This window comes from Lytechinus variegatus, chromosome 5, assembly GCF_018143015.1.
Source record: "Lytechinus variegatus isolate NC3 chromosome 5, Lvar_3.0, whole genome shotgun sequence".
NCBI lineage: Eukaryota > Metazoa > Echinodermata > Echinoidea > Temnopleuroida > Toxopneustidae > Lytechinus > Lytechinus variegatus.
The window spans coordinates 40,428,067-40,451,949 of NC_054744.1; the positions used below are offsets into that span (position 1 = coordinate 40,428,067).

Genomic DNA, 23,883 nt, shown 5'->3' on the forward strand with positions numbered 1-23,883 from the left:
CATTTGCTGTGATTATGTAATCATGAATATGCAATCACCCTGAACATCGAGAAAAGTCAGAAGTGAAATGTTGCAAAATGCATTGATTTCCAACAAGAGTCTCCATTTCTATAGAATTTCTACCATGCAGGCGACAGTGAATGCACTCGGTCCATCCTCGAAACAATTGGAAATTCGCTATTGCAAACGACGCATTTTGCAACATTTCATGTCTAACATTGCTGCGTATTATCATGTCTGTGTATTTCATGATAACACTAGCATTACAAATGACACATGATCGTAAAGAGGAATAATCATACTTTCCAATGATACCACTTTTACATATGATGGCACACTAAGAAATTTATTAGCACTCAAACTTGAGTTGCGGAACTTTTTTTGAGGGGTTTAGTTTACGTATAACGTCAGGCACAAAATAACGTCATTGTGCAGATTATGCATATAAAAGTAAACGCGCGGCTCTGCATAGCTATTGCAATCGCCGAGTAAATTCTCTTGATCAAGAAAATGTAATTGATCGATTAGCATTTTCTTATCAAATTATTAAGTTTTCAATTTATTTCCCGTGCTCGAAATAGGCAATAATTGTGTTACTAATTCTATATAAGGACTAGACCTATTAGGCAACCAAGCTCATTGGTTTGAAGCAAGCAAACGTATAACGTTTGGAATTAACCAGTCGTAAGCTAACCATGGCATTAGTCGGCTGCAGGCATTAGACAGGTCAAGATTTGAGATGTCATAGCCTAACCTAGCATTTGGTCTTGCCATTAATGGCACTTTCATAAGTGTTTAATAATTGGATCCAGATAACGATTCAATTTGAGGGTGTTGATTCGTTCATTTTTTAAGATTCACGCGCATGCGTATTCTTATTCCGAAGACGAAAGTCATGAATATTCATATTGGGGTCTGGAACTGTGGTGGGAAAAATAATTTCCTATCCTAGTCCACCAAATTTCGACAAAAGCCTCTCAGCTGTCCATTGATTTGACTTGCATTTTCAAAGAAATTCGTTCGTCGAAGATAGTTTTCCCGTAGTAAATACTAAAAGTCCGTGGATAAGTGCAGGAAGAACTACCCAATCATCAACTCACAAAGAAAATATTGCAAAACCATAAAGGCGCGAATGCGATGGTTGAGCATTTACAGTTCTCTTGGCTTGCATTATAGTCCGGTCCAGATTTGAGAAATGAACACGGTCTTAGGCAAACCGTGTTTGAATGCGGATTTGATAAGTTTGCTTACCCCCCCCCCGACTTAGAAATTCGTACAGTAGTCAATGAGCCGGAGTTCGACATCTTGTCACCCCCCCCCCCCTCCTTACCCGACTGATGTGCATCCCCTTCACGCGAGTTATGGGTCTGAGTGTGCAGCCTATGATGTCATGTGTAAGGATTTTGCTCTCTACATTGAAACAGCAAGTTTTGTGTGCTAGTCTTTGCGTGAATGAGACCCACTTGTTTTTATCAGGGCAGGCCTGTACCTGCAGACTACCTCCTCCATCATCATCATCATCACCATCATCATAATCTTCCTCCTCCTCATCATCATCGTCATGATCATAATCATTGTCATCCTCATCCTCATCACTAATCATCACCATCATCATAATTCTCCTCCCCTCGTCATCAACATTGCTGTCATCGTTATCGTCATCTTCATCGCCATCATCAGTATCAACATTATTAATCACCATGATCATGATGATCATCACCATCGTCATCATCATTCTTACTATCCTCATCATCCTCATTTATTTCCTTCAGCAAGAAACCGATCCACAATGTGCTGCACTCAACCCAGGTGAGGTAAATGGGTACCGGTAGGAAGTAATTCCTTAAAAAGCTGCTTGCACTATATGAACGCCTAGCATAGCAGGGTAATATAGGGGCGCCTTGAGCGCCTAACAAGGTGGATATGTGCGCAATTTAAATACCCTTTATTATTTATTATTTATCATTATTATAATTGTCATCATACCGTCGTCAAAACCATTGCCATAATTATCATCCAGGTTATCATCAATATTTTCATCATCTTTTTCTTTCTACTATACCCATCAACTGTACCTGGATGGAAAGAGGAAAAATTAAACAAACGCCTTGCCAAATGATGCGAGTTTTGCAAAGAAATAACCCTATAGTCAAGTAGAACTTTCATGCCTGGAAAAGATGTAAGTAAAAGGCTTTTTGTTGATTCGTGCTCTTTATGTTTTTTTTAAAGGTAAATTCAGCGTAGTTGCCACCTTAGAAAATTGTTTTAATTTGCCTAATGAGCGTAATCACTTATAATTACCATACAGTTTTGTAAGTAATATACTACTAATCTGCAACATGAAAGGCTGAATACATGAATGATACCATTCTAGGAGCTCCTGTGACGAGGAATCAATTCACGACCCCAGTTTATTTTTTAAGTAATTGAATTGAATTTATCACCAAATATCACTGTCAGGTACAATTACATAGAATAGTTCATCACATAAAACATTTGAGCTTACATAATAGCAAGATGTCAATCGAGGTTAGTCTAAAATAATGTCATCATATAGTTTAAACAATACTTTCAGCTAAATCACAATATTGTACAAATTCAGTCTAAGGGTTGAGAAGCGCTGGTTTAAGACATCCAGTGATGCAGCTACGAGCCTCATGACGAGAAATTTTCAAGCTTTGGCCATATTTTCAACCATTCAGCGAATGTAATCTCTGGATCCTCCTGCCGATTCAGACTGTAACCCGAAAGGCTTGGTTCCACCATATTGAGTGTTATGTGGATGTTTGTTTTATTTTTGTGTATAAGTATTTATATACTTTTTTATCATGTCAAGCACACGTACCCACCTTTATATACTGTAAGAGAAATAGATTTCCTAATTATTTACACTGATCGATTCACTGTCATTACGTCCATTGACACATTGATGCTCAGATTCCATATTCAACCATAACTTATGCACACTTGTAAAACAAAAACATACACAATATTTTCTTGAAAGATCTACTAGTACCGTACACAATTATACATAATGATAAAAGAACTCTTGGTGCAATGATTGACCAACAGACCATTCCACCCATTGCCACCAAAAATGTAGGTTTGTGGTGCTGAAATCGACAAATAGACCACCAGCGTCAGATACCGCTGCCATCAATCATGTAACGGTAAAGACCCTGTCAAAATAACCCTTTAAAATAGTATGGTGTTACCTCAAAGTTTAGAGAGTTATCGAGCTCTCGACCAAACACTGAAGAACTTTTTTCAACAAGAACTTTATTCAATGAAAGGGCTAGTGAACCTCCAATCAAGGACCTTCAAGCTCCTTGCGCCAATCAAAATAGCCGTATCTTGATCCCAAGTTCGTGATTGGTGCATTTCCCGCATCGACCGCCAACTCCTCTCCGTACCACTAGAACCATGGACCGGTGGATGTTGAAGGAGCTTCGATAATTTGAAGAAAGATCGCATTTGCTCTCATCTGGAGATATCCTTCCCTGGGACGAGTTGGCGATAGACGAATTGACAATAGGGTTCGCAATCAATAAAATAAGTGTATTCTAGTTCTCAAACCCACTTGGGACCCCAGGGAAGCCCAGTTTAATGAGCTCGGTGAAGAAATATCTTTCCTTGCAATCTACAACGTTGATCTAAAACAATTAATCTTAGATACTAAATTTCAATAATGCTTAAAATAATAATAGAATGATAATATGGAACTTTTATATAGCGCTAAATAAAATACAGTTTCTAAGCTCTTTACAATTTAAACAGAAAGTAAATAATACAAGTACAACGTGATATATCTAGATAAAACCAAGCATGAATTATAAGTGTACAACATTAGGTAATTAGATATCAGTCATATAACAAATCATTACATGAAATAGCAATTGATTTATCATTCTCAACAGACACTGCAGCTCTAATCACCTCCCTTTTATATAAGTGTACAATTCCAATAATATATTCTTAAGAAATATCAAGACAAATCAAGTAAATTTAAGCCCCACTTGAAATTAACAATTCTTTTGAAACATAAAAGAATACAAATTTGTATAGCTACATCAGTTTGCACAAGTATGTCTATAAAAATTCATTAATTATGGAATGAGCAATATCAGATTGGATCAGTTACTCTACGCAGTTAAAATTAAAATGTATTAAAGTGTGTGCATGACACTCTTAATTTGATAGAATGATAAATAGTGCAAGAATTGATTTTCAATTTATTGAATCCTATGTGTATCCACTGTTTTGTTACACTAAAAATAATTGGTATGAATTCTAATTGTAGCTAAACAATGTAAGTAGTATATACTACAGAGTAGTATTCACAGGCTCAAGTATAGACGCACAAAGTACGTTGTGTTTACCGGAAATTTAACCTCGTCACTGCTGTCTGAGAATACATCTGTCAAAGCGAAAACAAGTTTATCATATCTCACTGAAAAAAATGCTAACTAAATCAACCATCTGTAAATACAGTGCCGATAGAATCCAGCTTCATGTATCTGAGTTTACTCCAATCTATAAACATCATGCATACATGTGAATGTCTGCACAGTCATTCACACATTGATAATCATATATTTACAATGTTACATTTCATTGATTATTTACATAGGTAGTAATCATTCTGATAGCGTTGTAATCATAATATCAGAATTGATATTCTGATTAACTATGGGAATAGCATGCTTGACACCTATGTACCACATGATATTAACATCCGAACACTCATGACGACTAGCTTTGTTAACTTCCTGTTTGTGTATCATTTAAGAAACATAAATAGGTAATGAAAGTTATTGATCCTGAAGTTATAACCAAGAAAACGACTCTAGAAATGTATTCACATCTTTTAAAGCGACCAATGTGGAATCATCAGAAAGTCAGAACAATAAACAAAGCAATACCAAAACGACACACATTCCTGAACAACTTGACAGTCTTTTATGCCAAATGTTACTGACCAAAAGATAATCAATGTTTAGAAACTGAACATCTGACATTAGTGGCGTACAGATTGGGGGCTTGCCCCCCCCCCAATGTTTCATGACCAGCAAAAAAGATGAGGAAAGGAAAGAGAGAATAGTAAATTATATTGTTTTCTGAATATCATGTGAAAATCTATCACGAAATATATTACATTTTTGATAAAAATGTCAATTCTGTTCGCCTCGCTCGGTTGCAACTTCAAGAAAATAATAAATTTGCCTGATACGCCATATCTATAGTCCCCTAAAAAATGTTGGCTCATTACGCCACTGTCTAGCATTAGCCTTTTCCACGTTGAAGAATATTTTCTTGAATACAGTATTTCATTTCTCTGACTTGATATTAAAAACGACTGCCATAAGATTGTCAAGTCAAAACTTTTAATGCATACATGAATAAATTTCTTTAAAAAAAATTAAATCATCCATTCAGGAGATTCCAGAAGCATAAATTAACAGTCAGCATTCTTGACCACTGTCATGACTATCTATTAATTTTTAGCTTTTCCAAACGTGTTTTCATGCGAAACAGCACAAAATACGCACCAAGAAATGCATTCATATCTTCTCTAGATATTTTAAACAAACAATTTATTCGTAGACCTGACAAATCGATCAAATTCCGCTCCACACTAACATCTGCCCGACTGCTGACTCTGTAACACAGTATTAGTTGCAATAAAGGTGACGGATAATTTCAGATTTGTATGCCAAATTTACCATTAATCTTGCTGAACTCCCTGAATGGAAATTACTTTCAAATAATGGGGTAATGAACTCACAGAAGAATACACTGTACGATGTTGAATGGGAAGAGTGAATCGAGAGAAAGTGTGTGTATGTGTGTGTGTGTGTGTGTGTGACTGTGGTAGCGAACTTTACACAAGAAAGCTTGCAGGCGCAAAAAACAACTCCCATAAAACCTCCATATTTATAAACTTTTGGCCCCAAGCATTTTGGCAATTTGACAGTCACTTAAATTTTCGATGCAAGAACTCTGCGCGCCCGCATCAGTGCTTAAAATCCAAGGCAGATGTCAAAATTCTGGCGGTAATCGTCTCGGAATAAACAAAAATAACAGAATCCAATCATGAATGAAATTCAACCAATATATTAATGATGGAAACGACCTGCAGAGAATTTGCACAAAATGTGAAATTCTAATTTTGACTTTGAGCTATGAAGACGCTCGTAAAATTTAATAAGTGACCATACCTACTCCAAATTGGCGTCACCATAGAGTTTTGGGCGTGACTCAGTAGTCTTAATTCTCCACGCTAACACGTATGTGCAGACACCAACAATTAATCCAGAAAAATTCCCCAGTCTCTCTTCGAAATTCAGGTCACAGTTCACGTAGTAAAAATTGAAGATGACGGGCATTTAGCATTCCATTCCATTTAAAAGGGGGAAATTGAAATATTTCTTTTTCAGATCAGATTTTCTGTTCACAGAAGGTTGTGTACATCATTGGTTGATTTTTCTACCAAGAGAAAGTAAATTTGTTCCACTGAGAGTACCATCTTTGAATTATATAGTGTTACACATATTTGGAAGTTGTGTGCATGACAAAGGATTCTTTTGACATTTTCAAAAGATTTGAAGCAACCAAATTATAAAATCATAAACATGACGTGCTCGTTCTCACCCGTAACAGGAGCAAGATCGCCATAGAGCTCCATTCGAAGAGCAATCCGCTCATTCCATGCATAGGGTAGGAGACGGATAAAGCGACATACCATGGGCTGTGGGAAGGCGTTCTTCACAACAGAGTTCATATCTTCATTGCCATGAAAGATCTAAAATGAAAGTTAACAGATAAATTATAGTACAAAAGTAATAGTAAGGAGAATGAATTCTATCTTCCAATTAGTTACTGGTTGAAAGAGAAACCAAATTGCCAGATTCGAATTTTATGTTGTAATGCTTTGCAAACTTTTGGTATCAGCCAATGAATACAAATAATAATATAAAAAAATGAAACATGATCACACATTCACTACATCTTTTTTATTGTATCATATGGAATAATAATTCCATTTTCCTAAAATGTAGAATTATCTTTGTTGCAACTTTTTTGTGTAATCATAGAAAAGTTTTCTTATTGCCGGATCAGTACAAATTAAATCATTGTATTGACTTTATACAACAAATTACGAATCAGTAGAGAATGAGTGATTATCATCTACTCTCATTTACGTGCAGAACATACATGTTTTGTTAATTTGCGAATTTCAGAATGTCATATACTTTCTTGTCTTTTCTATCCGATTCTGATGAATTTTTCAGCGTAATGCTTTCTTTTTATAATCTTTATCAACATTTTCTAGAATGGCCCAGCCCCCTTCAATCTGTACACAATGATATTTACATCGTGGGTATTATAGCAACCAGACTGCTACCATCTCGTGGTGTATGATTTGTTAATAATTTGAAAGTACCTTGTCAGTTGATGGATACCTGCTCCTATCTTGTACTGTATCAAACACCATGTTATCTCTACTGCAGTTGATCTTGTAGCTCGTCACCCACTGTTGGCCATACTCCTGGCGACCTTGTGTTGCCACTCCTCGTACCCGGTACAGGGTTAACAGATCAACCTGAATATTGCAAAGTCAAGATGAAATAAGGACAAATTCATAACACAAATTTTACGAAGGTGGATTAATCTTGTACTCAGTGAAACGCTCACACACAAGGCCTAATTTTCATGTGTAACTTTTACCTTTTCTGCTTCTGAGAACTAATTCACACAAATAAATGTTGCTTGGATTGTAATGCATGATCCAACATCTCATGGCACTCTTGTTTATGATAGCTGACGAAGTATACAATAATTATAGGCCTACATATCCAAAGCGTCATCTCCAATCAGCCAATTGTATCAAACTATATGTTTAACATATAAAGAGGCACATGATGACAACTTCAGAACAAATGGAAGTATGAAAAAGATAAAGAATACTTAAAACTCACCTGTATCCATTCATTCATGCTGGTAACAGCCGATACCCAAGCTCCACCAAAAGAGGTACCATCACTTCTAATTTCCGCGACGGTGAATAAACGCACCCTCTGAGGTGAACAGCTACGGATAGGGTTCGCCAATGAACTTGAAGCCGTTAAACTTGAATCAGGAATGCTTCCACTCTCAAGGCCCAACGGGTCACGGAAGTCATCTGGTGAAAGATAAGAAGGAATTTTTTAGTAGCATTCAGTAGACAAAAATTTGTTATCATCTATCAAATAAGAAAATAATAAATGCATTATTTTAAGTGAACACGATTTCATCCGGTTATCGTATTTAAAGCATTTTATCATCCTATTGTAATTCGCAAAGTCAAAAAGTGTTCCACCAGGAGGGAGAGCGGTGACATTTTCAGTTCAACACCCCTTGAAATAAACAAATAAATTAATAAAGAATGATAATGATGATGATGATAATAATAATAGTAATAACAATAATAATAACAATGATAATAATAATGATAACAATAATAATAATAATGATAATAATAATAATAATAAATGATAATGATAGGCCTAAAAATAATAATATTAATGGAAAATGGAAATACAGAAAATACTTGTTTAAGGGTGCTTTTCAGGACCCCATGGTCGCTCATGGTTTCCAGTCGTAAATGGAAGTGCCCCCTCCCCAGGATGACCAGACGTCCCGTATTTCCCGGGATTGTCCCGTATTTTGCTCCTTTGTCCCGGCGTCCCGACAAACCCTTCCCGGGACGCCTATTTGTCCCGTATTTCAGAATATTGAAATAAAAAATGTAGTAAATACATTGACAAGTGACGAATTTCAATTAAATAAGCAACAGATGACGAAGCAGGGACAACAATTAAATCGATAACTGTAAACTTTTGCAAGTTCTGCGGTGATTTTCTTGCTAACCCAATACATTGCAAACGATCTGGCCTCCTGCCTGTGTGTGACAGGCTATAATAGCTAGGCATGTAGGATCGGAGCAAATTCTCAGTGGTGCAAACAATCTCACATGATAAATAGTTTTTCCACCAAAATAATAAAATCGGGGGAATATTCTTATAATTGTACTATGGATTCTCAGATTAATTATTTGGAGATGTAATCGGAGGAACAAGTTATTGAGTTTTCATAACTAGAATCTAGATCTAGTTGTTTCAGCTTTCGTTTCGGGTCTTGGTGTGTACGATGCCGCGATGTTTCATCTAATTTTTAAGTTTGACAATAATGTTTCAATTTGAAAAATTTTATTCATTTCTAAAACATTTACTTTTTGAAATTTTTAAAATACATTTTAAAAAAACACCAAATAAAATTATGATTTTTATAAAATTATTGGATTTTTTGTTTACTTGAAGTTTGAACTTTTCCCTTTTCTTTCTTTTCCACCTTAGCCTTCCTGCATGCCCTTTTTTGATCCATCTAACTTTATTTCCTATCTTTCTTTCCTAAGCATTTTGCTTTTTTCTCTCTCTGTTCATTTTTCTTTCTTTCCTTCTTTCTCTTGCTTTCCTCTTTATCAAACATCCTTATTCTTATTTCCTTCTTTCCTTATAATTACCTTGGCTTCCTTCTCTCTGCCTCTCATGTTTATTTTCGTTCTTTCTCTCCTTCCATTATTTTCTGTTTTCGTTCTCTCCTCCCTTCATCCTTCCCTCCCTCTCTTTGTTTCTTTCTTTGTTTTTTGTCCTTATTTTCCCCCTTATTCTTTCTTTCTTTCCCTTCCTTCCTGTTTTCTTTTTTTCTTTCGAAAATGAACTAAACATGTTTCTTTCCTTCATTATTTCTTTCCTTTTTCATTTTCTTACCTTTTATTTCCTCTAATGCTCTCCTTTATTTTGTCTTTCACATATTCATCTTCCCTTAATTCCCTTCTTTCTCTTTCTTTATTCATTTAAAGGAATGACGGAAAACTTTTTTTTCATCTCTTTATTCTTTCTTCCATCCTTCTTTTATACTAACCTTCTGTTATTTTGTTATGTTTTCCTTTTTCTTTCCTTCTCAATTCATCTCTTTTCTTTTTCTCCTTCATTCTTTCGTTCACATTCCCTTCTAATTCTTAATATTTTTTTTTTCACAAGTCTAACACTTTGTGTAGGCTTCTTTGTTGATCTTTTGTCAATTGTCCCGTATTTCATTTTGTGAAATCTGGTCACCCTGCCCCTCCCGGATGTGTGTTTAGATGTAGCACCATCAGTCATGTTGATGTGAATCACATCAAAGGTATGTGAACCTTATAATTTTAATGGCTAACAATAGTTTTCTTACAAGCATGGACCTAAAAAAGAAATTGACGATTAACGTGAGCCTTCTTTGCACAGAAATACTGCTTTCACATCAAGGTACAGTCGCTGGGTACGGTCGCATCGGCCCCAGCGACCGATTGGACATGCTTTCACACCGACATCAAAATTTGGTCATGCCAATAGCTATCTATCCGGAAGTATAGCGGAAGTAGAGATAGTGCGTGTGCATGTCGGCGCCATTCGATTTTAGAAAAAAAAGTGGGGGGGGGGCTGAAGCTCCCCCCCCCCCCATCCCCAGCTTCTGCGACCCCTGCTTGATGTGAAAGCAGTAATAAGCCAGTCGCTGAAGTACATGTCAGTCCGTACTCAGCGACCGATCGGGTTTTACCCGAATGATTGGTCGCTGAGCACCATTCACATCACGATTTCATCGGTCGCTGATGTTACGGTCGCTTCGAGTGACCTGCGACCGTGCCTTGATGTGAAAGCAGTAATAAGCCAGTTCGGAGTTCGATTCTGCACATGATGAGAAGAAGGTCATTTGTACAAAAGAGACATAGCGGTTTAAATTTTAATGAGATAAGCTCTAAACTTTGATGTCTTGATTATTAATATATTCTTTTGAATTTTTTTTTTTTTTTTATTAGATCCACAAAAAAAAACGATGCGTCAACTATATCGACTGGTATTCAGAGTTATTTATTTTCAATTCGTCTTATACCAATTCGTCAAATTGCCAACTCTTGGTCCACCGTCATTAGTTTGTCCACTGTTTGTCCATAATATGTCTAATTGCCAATTTGTCCACCCACCATTTCGTCTAATCAGTTATTTCAATAGCCATTTATTCCATATACCATTTAGGTCTAATTAGACTAAGTGTTAATTGTGCAAAGTGAATGAAAATGAAGGGGAGATTAGACCAACTGGTTATGAGACGAAATGGTCATAGACGAAATGGTGATTAGACGAAGTGATGATTGGACCAAAGGGTTATTAGACCAAATGGTTTTTAGACGAAGTGTTTATGGACGGAATGGCATTGGACTAACTTAGACCATGTGGTGAGTGGACGATTTGGGATTAGACGAACTGGCAATTTACCTGTCAGAGATGGCCAAGTACATTGTTGTAAGAACATGCTAATGCATTCAAAGTAGAAATGCAACAAAAATCTTAGAGTGTCTATTGTCACCCGGGGGCCGTTTCATAAAGCTGTTCGTAGTTAAGAGCGACTTTAAGGACGACTGGTGATCATTTCTTACGCGCTAAACCATCGCCAATGAATATACCATTTACCACAAGAAGGGATCACCAGTCGTTCTTAAAGTCGCTCTTAACTTACGAACAGCTTTATGAAACACCCACCTGGTCTATGCAATATCTGCATCTTGATTATTATAAGGCATACTTAAATAGTATCTTTTACGAAATCTGCCTATCATATTGATCAAAATACCCCTGAGGTTATTTCGAACTGGTCTATAGTCACCGAAGCCTGATAATGTGCATCTTAAAGGTAAATGCTAGTTTTGGTAACGATATCAAAATGAGTTCGTACAGAATCCAATGAAATGACCACCAAAGTGTCTGTTTGTATAAATAAAACGCATGTGCCAAAGAATTCTGGAAGAAATTGTGTAATTGCTGAGAAATCAGCAAATAAGCACAGGAATCGGGTAGGGCGTCGGGCCGACGCCCTAAGCAATAATTATACATTGTCCCACGTGCGCTTATCTGTGTTGGGGATCTTCGGCGTGAACATTTTTCAGCGTAGATTTCAAGATTTCACAAAGTTCAGTTAATGTAACTGTACCAGATCTAGATCCTCGATGATATACTGACAATTAAGCCTTGTTTTACAGACTTTCTCATGAAATCAGTGTTTACTGCAACTACTGGAATTTCTCTTTAATGAGAATATACAGGTGTTTGACAATGGCGTGTATACGAAGGCATATCTGATCACTAAACACAGGAACCCTTTCCCTTATCCTTTTGACTTTGTTGGCATTGTTGGCTGGTGTCCTGTAGCAGAACATACATTTCAATCAACATGCTTCAGATTTAGAGCAGCAAAATTAAGAATTAGGAGATTTTTGTGGTATAACATATGTTATTATCGATTTACCCACTTCTCCACACATACATAATGGCAATGGTAACCACGAGTGAGAAACGTCCTCTACAAGCTCTGTACCTGTCATGTTTCTTTGGAATATTATGAGGAAACCTAAAAAAACCTGGAATTATAATGAATAACCAGTCAATATCAATTCGGCCTCGATCTTGAAAATCGCATTATAGTAGACCGGCCAAACCTCAAAAAGTGCTCTAGATAAGGATTCGACGGCAAAATTTGTTAATGCTTGGCATCCCAGCTAATAGTCTTGCAAAAATACCCAGGAATAGCGTACGGGCGGATGCCAAGCGCAATTTTGCGTGAAAGTGTCATTTTTAGCGTAAAATCTGAAAGACTGTCGAAAATCACGCATTTTGATATTTTGACGGATTATCATCATATTTTTGATTATCTTTGATATGAAATTATTTTCATTCAGAATTTCAAATTATAAGTCTACTAAATATGCATTTCAAATTTGAATATTACACACACACATATGGCACATTGAAACATAAAACCGCGATTTCCTCGAAATAAAAGTTTGTGAAAACTATCAATAGTTTGAAGTTTTTTTACGCAACATGAATTCTTCGATTTAAATGCGTTTATCCATCGAATGTATAGTAAATGTCCTAGTGCCACAAATATTAAAAGAATTTTCAAGTAAGATGCTAGATATCTCATTTTATGTTATCCGAAAGGAGACAATGTGCATTTTACCAGGTGCGCATTTTGAAAGAAAAATTGAAAATACCGTACATTATGTACATAATTACATGTATAAGTACATACTAAAGCGAGTTTATATTTACATGTATAAGTCCATAATAAAGCGAGTTTTTAATTGGATAGCACAATTTGTCAATTCCTTGCATCCCAGCTAAAAGTCTTTCGGAAATACTGAGGAATAGCGTACGGGCGGATGCCAAGTGCACTTTTGCGTGAAAGTATCATTTTTAGCGTAAAATCTGAAAGACTGTCGAAAATCACGCATTTTGATATTTTGACGGATTATCATCATATTTTTGATTATCTTTGATATGGAATTATTTTCATTCAGAGTGTCAAATTATAAGTCTACTAAATATGCATTTCAAATTTGAATATTACACACACATATATGGCAATATGAAATATAAAATCGTGATTTACTCAAAATAAAGGTTTGTAAAAATTATTAATGGTATAATGTTTGTGTTCCGCATCTCAATTTCGTCAAGATTTAGTGCTAACCGAATAAATACTTAATAATTGTTGTCATGTCACATATAGTGAAAACAAACACTGAAATAAGATGCAAGATATATATCATTTTATGTTATACATATATGCGAAATATAACAATGCACATTATTTTATCAGATGCGCATTTCTGATAAAAAAATAAACAGCGCACAATATTACATCGATATTGCACATCTTATATCAGTGCGATACTCGTCATGATATTATATAGGATTATGTTTGCTTTTGTAGAGTTCGATCTTCTTGCTATTTCCACGAATGAATTGGTGCTGAACTTAAATCTACCTGTGGCGATATTCAGAAATAGGTCTGATATTTAATTTGCCGTTACCATGGTAGCATTAATTTTACATGAATATCTATATCCAAAATCATAGAAAACATACATATGTATGAATAAAGCGATTGAATTAGCATTTTTAAACCACTCTGTCAATCTACATTTTACTTCAGTTATTTGATTATCAAAGTATATTTTAAAAAATGGCCGTTGCACGGCAGTACCTATTTTTTGTCTCGCCGGCATAGCAGAGCAGGATTAAAGGAGCCTCTTCTCCGGTGGAGGTGACGGTAGTTTTGATATAACAGCGTCATATCAACCTTGAAATCTTAACCAAAGTTACATCTTCAAAATTTCATTATAACTTTGAACGTATAGAAAAAAAAATTAATGACACTTTAATTTTAATGACACTTTAATATTCATGTATTACTGATCGTCTTGCACAAGTTTTAGATCACATGATTAAGGTCAAAAGTCATTTAGAGTCACTGAACTTTGGCCATATGGGGATATTTTTTTAAATGTCATCATAACTTTTTATTTTTATTGATCCAGTTAAAGATTACACTTGAACATAAGGGTATTTAAGTATCATCGATCATTTTGCACATATTTCAGTTCACATGATCAAGGTCATACGTTATTTTGGTTCGATGAGCTATATGGATGGCGTTTTTTTTTAATTATTGATTTCAATTGTTTCCATGTCCCGCTGCTATAATTATTATTTTTAAAATTTGAATAATAAATGTTATTTGGTCTTTTGCATTGCAAATTATAATTGTCATTCAATTCATTTTACTTCAATAAAGTTTTTGCATTTGCTATTATCACAGGTCCATGTTGTAATACATCCTGGTCTAAGACGGGGGCCGGACAGTCCGACCCTGGGCAGCCCTGGACATACCAATGCCCTTTTGGGAAATGCAGTTGTACGACCATCTATATAATATAGGCGCTGGACGCTGGTCATTAGCCTTTAGATTTGTTTGTCATAATGGTCGTGCGATGGCATTTCCCAAAATGGCAATACACTGTGATGAAATGAGCTTTAAGATTTGAAATGTGAACTTTAAAGGACAAGTCCACCACAACATAAAATTGATTTGATTGAAAAGAGAAAAAAAATCCGATAAGCATCACACCGAAAATTGCATGACACTGGTTTAAAAATGCTAATTCAATCGCTTTATTCATACATGTATGTTTTTTATGATTTTGGATATAGATATTCATGTAAAATTAATGCTACCATGATAACGGCAAATTAAATATCAGACCTATTTCTGAATATCGCCACAGGTAGATTTAAGTTCAGCACCAATTCATTCGTGGAAATAGCAAGAAGATCGAACTCTACAAAAGCAAACATAATCCTATATAATATCATGACGAGTATCGCACTGATATAAGATGTGCAATATCGATGTAATATTGTGCGCTGTTTATTTATTTTATCAGAAATGCGCATCTGATAAAATAATTTGCATTGTTATATTTCGCATATATAACTATAAAATGATATATATCTTGCACCTTATTTCAGTATTTGTTTTCACTATATGTGACATGACAACAATTATTAAGTATTTATTCGGTTAGCACTAAATCTTGACGAAATTGAGATGCGGAACACAAACATTATACCATTAATAATTTTTACAAACCTTTATTTTGAGTAAATCACGATTTTATATTTCATATTGCCATATATGTGTGTGTAATATTCAAATTTGAAATGCATATTTAGTAGACTTATAATTTGAAACTCTGAATGAAAATAATTCCATATCAAAGATAATCAAAAATATGATGATAATCCGTCAAAATATCAAAATGCGTGATTTTCGACAGTCTTTCAGATTTTACGCTAAAAATGATACTTTCACGCAAAAGTGCACTTGGCATCCGCCCGTACGCTATTCCTCAGTATTTCCGAAAGACTTTTAGCTGGGATGCAAGGAATTGACAAATTGTGCTATCCAATTAAAAACTCGCTTTATTATGGACTTATACATGTAAATATAAACTCGCTTTAGTATGTACTTATACATGTAATTATGTACATAATGTACGGTATTTTCAATTTTTCTTTCAAAATGCGCACCTGGTAAAATGCACATTGTCTCCTTTCGGATAACATAAAATGAGATATCTAGCATCTTACTTGAAAATTCTTTTAATATTTGTGGCACTAGGACATTTACTATACATTCGATGGATAAACGCATTTAAATCGAAGAATTCATGTTGCGTAAAAAAACTTCAAACTATTGATAGTTTTCACAAACTTTTATTTCGAGGAAATCGCGGTTTTATGTTTCAATGTGCCATATGTGTGTGTGTAATATTCAAATTTGAAATGCATATTTAGTAGACTTATAATTTGAAATTCTGAATGAAAATAATTTCATATCAAAGATAATCAAAAATATGATGATAATCCGTCAAAATATCAAAATGCGTGATTTTCGACAGTCTTTCAGATTTTACGCTAAAAATGACACTTTCACGCAAAATTGCGCTTGGCATCCGCCCGTACGCTATTCCTGGGTATTTTTGCAAAACTTTTAGCTCGGACGCCAAGCATTAGCAAGCATTAACAAATTTTGCCGTCCAAAGTATAAAAAATCGTTTTGGCCGGTCTACTATTATATTTCCTAATAAAACTCATTGAATTAACATTAGTAGATGCAAATCAGAGCTGCATATTGATTTTCTTGGATATTAATGATTTATTTTCTTTGTGCAATATCATTTTGTAAATCACTGAATGCTTCTGTTAACTCATGGCCTCATGGACGGCGACCATAATAATAGCTAAATATGAAGAGATGACAATGACAGTCAAATGTTCGTGAATTAATTAACTAACCGTTGAATGTCCATCTCTGACATAGGTCCATGTTGCAAGCAACTGGTCGTGCATGCATTGATTCAAACAGAAAGACTAGCAATATGCTGAAAACGACTGCCCAAATATTATGTTTGATTACTCTAGTTTGTTAGACTGCTAAATTTGCCAAATTTGGCTCAGAAAAATCCACAAAACTTATCTGTTTTGAAACAACATTATGCGATAATTCATTCTGCTCTTTTCAATATTCTGAAAAGTATCTAAAAAAAATAATGTAACAAAATATTGTTTTTAGCGTCTTCTGACACTCACATGTTTCGATATTAATCGAGAATTCGCACGATTCTTGATTTCCGCTCCCATCAGAAAAGACATACTCTAAGAGAGTTGATCCAATCGGAAATTCATCACCAGAGAGGTGGCTGCTTGAGAACAATGTAACATTGCCCGACAGATCAGTGGCTGATGGCTCACTAAAGGTGATAGTCAATTCCGAAGTACCAAGCTCTGTAGTAGTGTTGACATCATCAATGCATTTTACATTTGGAGGGGTTGTGTCAACTTGTAAAACAATAAAAAGCAGAATGAAGAGGTGATGTGGTTTTCTCAGATGACTACTTAACACAGAATGAGCCTCAAATTATATGAGCATTTATTGATCATAAGCTCAATCATATTGATCTTTAAAAGAAGTTCAAACAAGTTTAAAGGTAACATTTAATTTAAATTTGAAAGTAGGAAAAAACCGGAATATGTTTCCATGCATTTATATGATCAAGGCAAGTCCTTGTCACCTATTTTTAAACGAAACTATACAATGTACCCCAAATTTTTTTCAAATGATTATAAAATGGTTACTTGTATTGACAACCACATTGAAGTTGCACGATGCTTGATTCCCACTCCTATCAACAAAGACATGTTCCACAAGATTTGATCCAATCGGAAATAAATCACCAGTGCCGTAGTTCCTGGAGACCAATGTAGCATTGCCCGATATATCAGTAGCTGATGGCTTGGTAAAGTTGACGGACGCTTCAAGAGTTCCAAGCTCGATGGTTATCGAGACATTCGCAGGACATGTAACATTAACATCTAACTATACTGAAATATTACTAGTATCAGTATTAAATTGAAAAGTCGAGGAAATAATAAGAACAGTCCAATCAACATCTAATTTTCCCTAATGAAATTTTGAAAGGAAGATCACGAAATTATGTTCTTATTTTAATTATAAAATTACATTATCAAATATTGATGAAAGCGCGAACCACGAACTGAAATTTTGATTTCCTTATCCGGAAAGGAACATTTTAAGCGCTGTCCAACATGAAGGGAAATCGTTCTATGTCAGTACAGAAGTGCTAGCTGACAGCTCTTAATAATTTGACTTGATTAAAATACAATTACAATTCTTACTTGTATTGACAACCACATTGAAGTTGCACGATGCTTGATTTCCGCTCCCATCAGAAAAGACATATTCCACTCGTGTAGATCCAACCGGAAATTCATCACCAGGGTTGTGGTTCCTCGAAACCAATGTAACATTGCCCGACATATCAGTAGCTGATGGTTCGGTAAAGTTGATGGGCACTTGAGGAATACCAAGCTCAACAGTTTTGGAGACATCACCAGGGCATGAAACATCAGGAGGGTTTATGTCATCTGGAAGTTTCCACAATATACAGGATATTTATTCGTGGCAATAAGATGTCAAAAAGAAAAGATCATATGTACAGGGACATGGTCTCGATGACATTTCCCTCATGACGTATCCATGGTTTTCTTTTTTTCAGACTTACTAGTAATGTAAACCTCTTCTTAAGTTGAATGTAAAATATGCTCCTATGAAGAATTGTTTGTCATTACAGCCATTTATTTCTTCTTTCCCACTACGTTTCTATTCCTTCCTCCTTTTCCCCGTTTTTTTACGCCACTGCCCATGTATATATTGTTTACGTGGTTCAAAGTCTCCTATAAGGAAATGCGTAAGAACAAAAATCGTGGATGATTATGCTCCCATTTACTATTCATGAAGTTCTGTATGAATTTTGATAGAAAAATTGAAATGAGCCGATATAAATTTTTGTAAAATGTCTGCTTTTGCGGCTTGGAATCGCCCATATAAACACGTTCTCCAAGTATATATAAACTCCTCAAAAAAGTTTGGAAATCTGACTTTGATCGATAATCCCTCTTGGGTTTTAGTAAATATCAATGTGTAATTAATAACAATAAATAGGGCATTTAATTCTCTTTAAGATGATACCCTACATGATATGGTTCACATGGAGGTGCAGTGCCTTGAAATGTGGGGCAAGGTCAAAATTCAAAAGTTGCAAAATGACGCAATATTGAAAGTCACTGTTCCTTTTTTCCGTGGTGATGAGTGAGTTTTTCAGTAACTTCTTTTAATTGTTTTCATGCACCTTTACAACATTAACATGGAATCAGACACACCTCTGCACAAGCAAAAACATAACAAACAAACATGCAAACAACGACACAAACCATGTTATCTCACAGAACCATTACTACAGAAGCAGGGGCTTGGTTTAAATGGATTTTCATCTCTACTGACACAGACAAAAGAACCATGTTCTGTATTGACCCTTCATGACTATTTCTGCTCGTTTTGCAGCTTTTCAATTCAGACCTCATCCAACACTTTTGAATCCTACTCTTTTCGTGATGGCATGATTACAACAAGCATGTTATCATCTTAAAGAGAATTAAATGATCTTTTGAATGATATCAAATATGCATTGTGTGACATTGGGAGTTGGGAAAAAGGAATGGTCAAACTCAGATTTCCAAACCCTTTTTGCTCGTTTTGCAGCTTTTCAATTCAGACCTCATCCAACACACTTGAATCCTGCTCTTTTCGTGATGACATGATCATAAAAAGCACGGTATCATTTTAAAGAAAATTAAATTATCTTTCGATCGATGTAAAATATGCATTGTTTAAAATTGGAAGAAGGGAGAATTAATGGCCAAACACAGATTTCCAAACTTTTTTTGAGAGGTTATATATATATATATATATATATATATTATATATTAGCTAGTGGTACCTGGTATGGAGCATATAATATTTACATCGAATCCTTTCATCTTTTGACGAATTGTCAATGGATGATCACGTGGTACCCTTTTAAGCACCAACTGGATGACGTCATCAGAACCCGGTGCTTTAATTAAAGGACAAGAGATCCTCCTCGAGCAAGAGACGTCATTATATGCATGATCTGCAAGAACTAGAAGAATCAAATGAATTAATTTTAGAATGATTTCATATTACTTGCATTGACTTTATTTCATTTTCTTGTGTAGGATTTTATCGGAAAAACATTATGTATTTCAGCCCTTAACAAAGTTTTTATTTGAGCTATTAATCCCCATTTCATGTGCTTTAAGCCAAAGATAAAAAGGCATTAATGTGCGTGAAATGACGCCCCTTTAACATCTCTTATTAATAAGTTGCTTGTACTGCCCCTTTTTCTTTTTTTTTTGTTCCATTATGAATATTCTTGCACTCTCTTATCTCACACATCATCCATTTATCGAATATCGCTATCATGTATAATTCGTTTGCTAGATTATCATACACTATAACTAAGACCTAAATAATCGATATCTGGTAATTATAGGGTTTTCAAGTTGTGCGATAAATGATTGTGCGATTACTTCAATATTGAATAACTGAGTCGTGAAATTGGGAGGATAGGAAAATGCAAAAATATTCTAAATTCTGTTATTCTTGATACATTGTACATGTAGTTGCAATGAATATGGAAAAAAATTGAAGCTCCTTCTAGCCTGGCATTCCATAGAAGTGTGATGTAAAATTCTAGTTTAGACTAGGGTTAAACCTAGGTTTAATTAACAGAATACCATCCAATATGTTCATACATTCCAAAATAGAGATTCGGTATTAGATATACAGACTTATAAAGACGGAAGGTATAAAATCGCGGAATGAATTCACTGGGTATAATGTAAGCTCTGAACAAAGTGTTTTCAGCTTGGTAAAAAGCCGTGTAAGGTGCGCGTAAGTTTACTTTCGGCAGCCCTAAGGGCCAAAATTAAATGTCTGGGTAATGAGCTGAAACGTCTGCCAATTTTTGATCAAGTTACAGTTAACAATTAAGTGTTTATGTAGGCAAACAATCGAAGAACTCATATTACCATAATCTAAAACAAAACCCTTTTATCATCCTTAAGAGACCAGAAACACATTAAGAAAATCTTCTTTCTTCTGTACGTATATGGTTGACCTAAGAAACAGTAAGATTTCAAGGTCTTTATGATTGGAATTCGTTACCTTTAAACGTAAATAGTATTTAACTACGAAACCCAAGTGTTTATGTTAACATTTATTGGAGCTTTGATTTCCTCATTTCTTTCTCTATCTCCCTTTTAAGTTAACTAGCCTTCATCTACGTAAACGCCCCGGCTTTAATTTTGAGACACACCTACTCGGCTTTAAATTCAAGTACATTAATTAAAAAAGAAGAAAGATAAGAGAAAAGAAAAGAATAAAATAGAATATTATATTAATACATCACTATTTGATTTTTTTTAGTTTCATAGACTATATGGCTTTATGTATCACAATGTCTGTTAATAATGCTTGATAACGCTTTTCTTCAGCCACACTTATCATACGGCCTTGAGGTCTGGTGCTGTTCCTATACCTAATAGTTATGTAAGAATCAGTTAATTCATTTACAAAACAAGTGGAATGCCTCTGGCCGTCTCACCTGCATCACGCGGTTCAATATAGCAGCAGTGCTGACTTTGAATACTACTCTAACTCGCACAAGATGTTCAGTGATACATGGTTACTCTTATGTCCACTTTTTATGAACTAGACCAATAAACTTACAGAGATATGATGGTTATTCAACAAAAAACCCCAACATGGCCAAAGTTCATTGACCTTACATGACCTTTGACCTTGATCATGTGACCTGAAACTTGAACAGGATGTTCAGTGATACTTGATTACTCTTAACTACAAGTTTCATGAATCAGATCCATAAAATTTCAAAGTTAGGATAGTAATTCAACAGATACACCCAATTCGGCCAAAGTTCATTGACCTTTGACCTTGGTATGTGACCTGAAACGCGCACAGGATGTTCAGTGATACTTGATTACTCTAATGTCCAAGTTTAATGAACTAGACAAATAAACTTTCAAAGTTATGATGGTAATTCAACAGATACCCCCGATTCGGCCAAAGTTCATTGACCCTAAATGACCTTTGACCTTAATCATGAGACCTGAAACTTGCACAAAATGTTCAGTGATGCTTGATTACTATTATGTCCAAGTTTCATGAATCAGATCCATAAACTTTCAAAGTTACGATGGGAATTCAACAGATATCCCCAATTCGGCCAAAGTTCATTGACCCTAAATGACCTTTGACCTTGGTCATGTGACGTGAAACTCATGCAGGATGTTCAGTGATACTTGATTAACCTTATGTCCAAGTTTCATGAACTAGGTCCATATATTTTCTAAGTTATGATGACATTTCAAAAACTTAACCTCAGGTTAAGATTTCGATGTTGATTCCTCCAACATGGTCTAAGTTCATTGACCCTAAATGACCTTTGACCTTGGCCATGTGACATGAAACTCTAATAGGATGTTTAGTAATACCTGATTAACCTTATGGCCAAGTTTTATTAACTAGGTCTATATACTTTCTAAGTTATGACGTCATTTCAAAAACTTAACCTCAGGTTAAGATTTGATGTTGACGCCGCCGCCGCCGCCACCGCCGCCGTCGCCGTCGCCGCCGGAAAAGCGGCGCCTATAGTCTCACTTTGCTTCGCAGGTGAGACAAAAACCACTAAAGAAGAAAATAATGCAAGAGTTTAAAGAAAATGACTAAGATGTTTTTATACTGTATATGCATGTTAAATGTAAATATGTTTTTCAATATTTAGTTTTATTATTCTTTTGTGCCCATTGTTATCTTATTGAATTAGTTGTCAGAATATTGAGTGTTGACGTAGATACTACCTTTATTATGTATCCATTTATTTTGAAGAGTTTATACAGTAGGCTATATGTAATGGGTGCCACACCCGAGCAGCTATTGCTATTTCATGGTCCCCTTTTAAAAACTGAAGAAGGCAAGAGCCGAAAGCTTTACAACATAGTGTATACTTATTGTATATTACTGTAAAATAATACTTGGTCACTTGTTAAATACCAGTCGCTTGTGGGCGCATTGCTGTTTTGTGGACCTATTAAAACAAAACACAATTCAAAAGAATGAATAATCAAGACATCAAAGTCGTTGCTTATCTCATCGGATATTAAACAACCATATAGTACAAATGACCTTCTTCTGATCATGTGCAGTATGGAACTCCGAACTAGCTTATTTAGCACAACACCGTCCTAGAAACACCATCAAGTTGTCGCTGAAATGAATAAATGTAAATATCAAACAAAATGTACTTTAACATGTTTAAGGGGATATGCTTTTACTTCCACCAATGTTATATATTTATCAGGGAAATGGTGAAAAAACAAAATAATGTATTACTATGAGCATATATATGTGTGTGTAAATATCTGTGTATAGTGCCCAATGCCCTGTATAATGAATATGACGCTGGCAGGGGTAGACTTTTACAACATATTTTTCAAGATTCATTATTATAATCATTATCACTATTATTATTGTTATTATTTAATATTTATCATTAAACGGTGATTAAATCTTGCCCACAATGTAGGCCTATAGGGCAAATCAACCTGATTAATGAAATTACTGCAACTAGGATAAAATTGAATTGTCTTATGTGATGATGATGAGGAGGAGGAGGATGGCGTTGATGATACTGTTGATCATGAATAGTAATGATGAGGAAGAGGAGAATGATGTTGATACTCGTGATAATGACGATGATAATGATGAAGAAATCGAATATACTGATTATAATGACGATGATATTGTTGATGATGTTGCTTACATGCGGTGATGATGCTGATGAAAATGATTGTGTTGATGACAAAGATAATGTTGATGATAATGATGATAAAGATGATTTAATCCTGTTAATACAGGTAATACTTACCGTTTGACCAGCAG

General features: G+C 35.1%; 1 protein-coding gene across 1 annotated transcript; it reads right to left on the reverse strand.

Moving 5' to 3' along the window:
* Positions 1-6,588: 6,588 nt before the first annotated feature.
* LOC121414949 (hyalin-like) lies at positions 6,589-19,882 on the reverse strand. Its single transcript, XM_041607995.1, has 6 exons — positions 19,838-19,882; positions 18,177-18,425; positions 17,070-17,318; positions 7,980-8,182; positions 7,445-7,603; positions 6,589-6,802 (listed from the first exon to the last, which is right to left on the reverse strand). Exons 1-6 carry the CDS (start codon positions 19,875-19,877, stop codon positions 6,617-6,619), a joined length of 1,086 nt encoding a protein of 361 aa, XP_041463929.1. The 5' UTR covers positions 19,878-19,882; the 3' UTR covers positions 6,589-6,616.
* Between the last annotated feature and the right edge of the window lie 4,001 nt (positions 19,883-23,883).

Coding starts and splice junctions, on each gene's coding strand:
- LOC121414949 (XM_041607995.1), bottom strand. CDS start 19,877: ATGAAAGGATTCGATGTAAATATTATATGCTCCATACCAG. Junction 17,319..18,176: donor CAATGTGGTTGTCAATACAA/GTAAGAATTGTA, acceptor TTGTTTTACAAG/TTGACACAACCCCTCCAAAT. Junction 7,604..7,979: donor GCATGAATGAATGGATACAG/GTGAGTTTTAAG, acceptor TGCAATATTCAG/GTTGATCTGTTAACCCTGTA.